General features: G+C 43.4%; 1 protein-coding gene across 1 annotated transcript; it reads right to left on the bottom strand.

The window, feature by feature from the left end:
* Positions 1 to 1632: 1632 nt before the first annotated feature.
* LOC101988379 (WAP four-disulfide core domain protein 15A-like) lies at positions 1633 to 2102 on the bottom strand. The gene is made up of 2 exons (XM_013352074.1): positions 1922 to 2102; positions 1633 to 1790 (listed from the first exon to the last, which is right to left on the bottom strand). Exons 1-2 carry the CDS (start codon positions 2001 to 2003, stop codon positions 1633 to 1635), a joined length of 240 nt encoding a protein of 79 aa, XP_013207528.1. The 5' UTR covers positions 2004 to 2102.
* Positions 2103 to 5350: the final 3248 nt, after the last annotated feature.

Below are 5350 nucleotides of genomic sequence, written 5' to 3'. Positions count from 1 at the left end.
TAGCATGGCCTTCTTCTTCTCTCCTAGCCCATTTATCTTACAGATAGTGCCTCTCCGGGACCCTGGAATAACTAAACAACCAGACGGTTACTAACCCTAGACGAGGTAACCCGTCAAGGCAATTACAGGGAAGGACTCAGCAGCCGTGTCCAGGAAGCTATAGCATACACGATGTGCTCTTCCATCTCAGGATGGTGTGCTTGTCCTCCGTCAGGAACAAATGCTAAAAATTCAACCCTAAAATCTCTGGAATCTGATCTCTGGAAGAGAGAGAAGGGGGAGGAAGGGAAGAGAAAAAAGGAGGGCAGAGGGAGGGAAAAGAGGACAGAGGAGGAGGAAGGAGGTAGAGAGGAGAGGAGGCGGCGAAGAGAGAAATCTTATAGAGTTTCACACAGTTAAAAGTACGCAGTGGATTTGTTTTGAGTGTTTCTCCGAAAAGTTCATGTACGGCAAGCTTGGGCTCAGTGTGGCCACATTGTGTGGTAGGGAACCTTTACGAAGAGTGACCTGGTGACAGTTGATGAGGTCGCATAAGACATTCAGAAACAAGCAGTGCATGTCTGGTAGAACTGGAATTTTTCCTTTGGGATGGGCTGGTGCCTCCCCTTATTTCTTTTTTTTTTTAATTTTTTTTCCTTATTTCTTTCTGTATGCACTGCTCTTGATTTTTCCCATGTGTTGCCAGCACTGTGTGGTGCCATTCACCTCAAGGCCCTAACCAGAGTTAAAACCAGACAGATAGTATGTTCCCGAGCCTCCAGAATGGAAAGAGAAATAAATTTCTTTTATGTTTAAAATATCTAGCTTTAAAGCAGTTGGTTATGATTTCAGGAAACAGTCATTAACATGGGGATTTATTTCTTTATTTTGCCCTAATGTTAATTTGCATCTAACTCACTAATAAAAGGGGCCTATGAGACCGAGGAACTCGAAATCAGCCATCCAAGTTGAAGCCAGTGGCACTGTATCTTCCCAGGCTTGACTAAGAAAGAGTTTCCATCTAGGAAGAGAAATCAGAAACAAAAGCAGTTGTGAACTGTTCTGGGGACATGCTTTGGGATCCCACTGTCCCATGGCCTAAATCTTGCTAGCTTATCTTCTCCCAAGAGAACTGGGATGTGCTGTCTGTCAAAGAATTGAGGACTGAGCTCTGGAGGACTCTAGGCAAGTCAAATATGAAATTATGAACTTATAATTCTTTACTTTTCAATTTAAATGTGAATTACAACAAACTGAGAAAAGGGGCAGTTGAAAACAACCATGACAAAAAAATTCCATAATAGATGGGTGGCTTAGAGATAATGCTGTCCAAATGGTCCCATCATACAGGGAAGGTATCCATTTCAAGAGGGTGTTATGTAACCCAGGATGACCTCAAACTAGTTTCCCTACGGAGCCAGGGATGACACTGGACTCCTAATCCCTCTGTCTCAACCTCTCAAATGCTAGGATTATAGGTGTGGCCACTACTTCCTGCTCGAATGTTAGGTTTTTGAGGCAACTGCCAACTCCAAAGTTCTGGTCACAGTGATTTCCACGGGTGCTGAGCAGTCAGCCCTAAGACAGATAAGAAGGATCCCCTGGCAGGTTTCTGGGGCAGCACCGAGTACAGCAGATCTGGGGCCACTCACTTCAAAACGTGGTTGTCCAAGGCTCCACACAGCGCATCTGACAGTAGTAGAAACAGCACTTTTTGATGCCCTTGCACCCTTTATCATGCTGGCATACGGGTAACAGTTCAAACGGGCAGGGAAGAAAAAACTCCGGGCAGTACCCAGGTTTTGGTGTTACTGCAGAAAAATGCCTTTGAGTGAATAGGAAGCACTGGAGGGACCACTGCAAAGACCAGCTAGCTGGTTCCACAGAATTCTCCCGTGGGGAAACGCTTTCCTCCCCCAGTGCCAGGACCCCTCCGCATCACCTTTTCTCTTTATTCTAGGCTGTACCATGCTGAGGCAAAGGAGAATGGTTGTTGTGAACAGTGTGAGGCTGCGTGGCTTCATTTCCTATGGAAATTTCCAGGCGAACATGGAGGGAGGATCTGTTTGGATCAGCGCCGGGTGGCGGATAACTAGCAGGGGTCGCTCTGGTTCACAGGCCAGAAAGCGGAAATGCATCAGTCAGAACCGGAAGGACTTAGCTGGTTCCTTTCAACCATCCTCCTTTGCCTCAGCGTGTTGAAACCTAGCGTAAAGACAAGAGGTGATGCGGAGGGGTCCTGGAGGTACTGGAGGTAGGGGAGCGTTTTCCCGCGTGAGAGTTCTGTGGACCCCCTACCCCCTTTCCAAGGGGGAAGGGAGATAACGTTCTGCTCTTAAGGGTCTCTAGCAGGGCTGGCCTGGCCTTTCCTAGTTTGTAAATTACGCTGTAGGTTCAGGAAGCAAGAAAGTTGCTGTTCAGAGCCTTGCGTCTCAGCTAGCCATCCCACCTTTCTTATCATGTAGCCAGAAAATTTGAAACACCACTTTTCCAAGTGCTACTCAGGAGGCTTTCCTTTTGGTCCTATCCACACCATTGCAAAGACAAAGCAAGATAGTGCAATGGACTACTAGCATTATTCTTTCTAGGTTTATGGAAAATTTCATATGCACTATGGGATTTAACATTAAGGTTTATAAGTAATTTTGACATTTCCTCTGTTTCCACTGCCTTTTTTGGAGACAGGTTCTCCCACTCGATACTAGAAACCTGGCTAACTATCTAGGTCTAGTGAGGTCATAGGTCTTGAGTTTTTGACCCAGCCTGGGCTACATAGCAAAAAACCAGTCGGGGAATGGGGGAAGGAAAAAAAAGATAATAAAAGTAAACTCACAGGCAGCATATAAGTTAGCCTTGTGGGCTCTGGTAGGCAACCATGTTCCAGTGGATGGTCTCACATTCATTAGCATATGGGCAGTATAAATTTGACTCAGTGGGCTATTAAATACAAAGGACGACTTGATGTCGGGAAGGGGTGGAGAGGTGGGGAAGTGGATCTGGAAGGAGTTAGGAGAAGGAGTGGGGTGAACATGATGGAAATTTAGTGGATAAAATTCTCAAAGAATAATAAAGTTATTTTATTAAAAAGATAGAACAAACCCCCAAACAAAACAAAAAGATGACAAAACCCCACTCATATCTTTAATATGAAGATCAAAAGATAAATTTGTTAAAATGTAAAACTATAATAATTGGCTAAGGGATTTGTATGTAATATAGAAAGCTTTAAATTATTGTATCAAAAATGCAAATAACAGATGCATGTGGGGATTCAAAGATAAGGGACTTCTAAACACTGTGGTCATGTAAATCTGTAGGACAAATTCTAATTGGTCACAATAATAAATTAGGGGGTGGAAAAGGAAGGATCAGAGAAGCAGAGTGGCTAGCCACTAGAGAGTTTCTACTAATGCTCAGAGCGAAGGGGCAGTTCTGTCTCTACAAATTCTCATACTGAATGCTGTCTCTACAAAACCTCAGACTAGGGCTGGAGAGATGCTCAGTGGTTAAGAGCATTGCCTGCCCTTCCAAAGGTCCTGAGTTCAATTCCCAGCAACCACATGGTGGCTCACAACCATCTGTAATGAGGTCTGGTGCCCTCTTCTGGCCTGCAGAGATACACACAGGCAGAATATTGTATACATAATAAATAAATAAATTAAAAAGAAAAGAAAAACAAAACCTCAGACTATATCCTCAGACTGCATCTGAGCTTCTGTCTCTTCTCGCTTTGTATTCCTCTCTTCGCCCAGCCATATCACTCCTGTCTCCTAGTGCTGGGATTAAAAGCATATAATCCCAAATGCTGGGATCACCTTTGTGTGAGCTCTGTTTCTCTTTCAGACAGATTGACTCTCACATAGCCCAGGATGGCCTTGAACTCACAGATGTCCAGCTGCCTCTGTCTCCTGAGTGCTGGGATTAAAGGTGTGTGCCACCACTGGCTGGCCTCTATGGCAAACTAGTGGTTTAGATTGACTCTCACATAGCCCAGGATGGCCTTGAACTCACAGATGTCCAGCTGCCTCTGTCTCCTGAGTGCTGGGATTAAAGGTGTGTGCCACCACTGGCTGGCCTCTATGGCAAACTAGTGGTTTAGCTCTGCAGTCTGATCCTCAGGCAAACCTTATATGTCAGATCATAAACCAAATATCACTACATAAGTCAAGTCAGTTACTATAAGAATCAATGTGTAAGTTTCTCAGAAACTAAAAGTATATCTGTCACATGACTTCCTCAGGAAATTGGATGCAATGGGGACTCATAACATGGAATAATTTATACCAAAAGACAGATGCTTCCCTGGGTGGTGGTGGCATAGACCTTTAATCCCAGCACTCAGGAGGCAGAGGTAGTGGGTCTCTGACTTCAAGGCCAACCTTGTCAATAGCTCGACTTCCAGAACAGCCAGGGAAATACTGAGAAACTCTGTCTTGAAAAAAACAAGCAATTAACAAAGCCAGATGCTTCATGGTTTTTCCTCATATGGGACTCTAGGTTAATTGTGTGCACGTGTAAAGTAGACAGAGGGCTGGGAGAGTGAGGGTGAGACCTGACAGGAGACAAAACTGGGTGAGTTCAGGGTGGTATGGCTGTAGACCCCTATACCTTTCTCATTCCTATCTTCCAAGCTTCCATAACAGTTCACTGGGCTTTGAGCACTGAATGGCTTTTTGAATCCAAATTTTCAAAATTCTAATCCTTATTCAAAAAAAAAAAAAAGAAAAGAAAAAAAAAGAGGAGAAAGAAAGGGAGGGAATGATCATAAACTATAGGCTCAATATCCTTTGTTTATAGCTATTATCCACTTATGATAGAGTACATACCATATTCATCTTTTTGGGTTTGGGTTACCTCACTCACAATAGCATTTTCTAATTCTACCCATTTGCATGCAAAAATTCAAGATGTCTTTTTTTTTTTTTTTACTGCTGAGTAGTACTCTAATGTGTAAATGTGCCACATTTTCTTTAGGGGTATCTAGGTTGTTTCCAGGTTCTGACTATGACAAATGCTGCTATGAACATAGTTGAACAAATGCTTTTTAGTATGTTTGAGCACCTTTTGGGTATATGCCCAAGAGTGATATTGCTGGATCCTGAGGTAGATTGATTCCCAATTTTCTGAGAAACCGCCATACTAATTTCCAAAGTGGTTGCACAAGTCTTCATTCCCACTGGCAATGGATGAGTGTTCCTCTTACTCCACATCCTCTCCAGCATAAGCTATCATTGGTGGTTTTGATCTTAGCCGTTCTGACAGGTGTAAGATGATATCTCAGAGTTGTTTTGATTTGCATTTCCCTGGTGGCAAAGGATGTTGAACATTTCCTTAAGTATCTTTTGGCCATTTGAGATTTTTCTGTTTTGAA

The sequence above is a fragment of the Microtus ochrogaster genome, linkage group LG8, assembly GCF_000317375.1.
Source record: "Microtus ochrogaster isolate Prairie Vole_2 linkage group LG8, MicOch1.0, whole genome shotgun sequence".
NCBI lineage: Eukaryota > Metazoa > Chordata > Mammalia > Rodentia > Cricetidae > Microtus > Microtus ochrogaster.
Note: the sequence above shows the minus strand (reverse complement) of the source record. Positions and strands in the feature narration are given on the sequence as shown.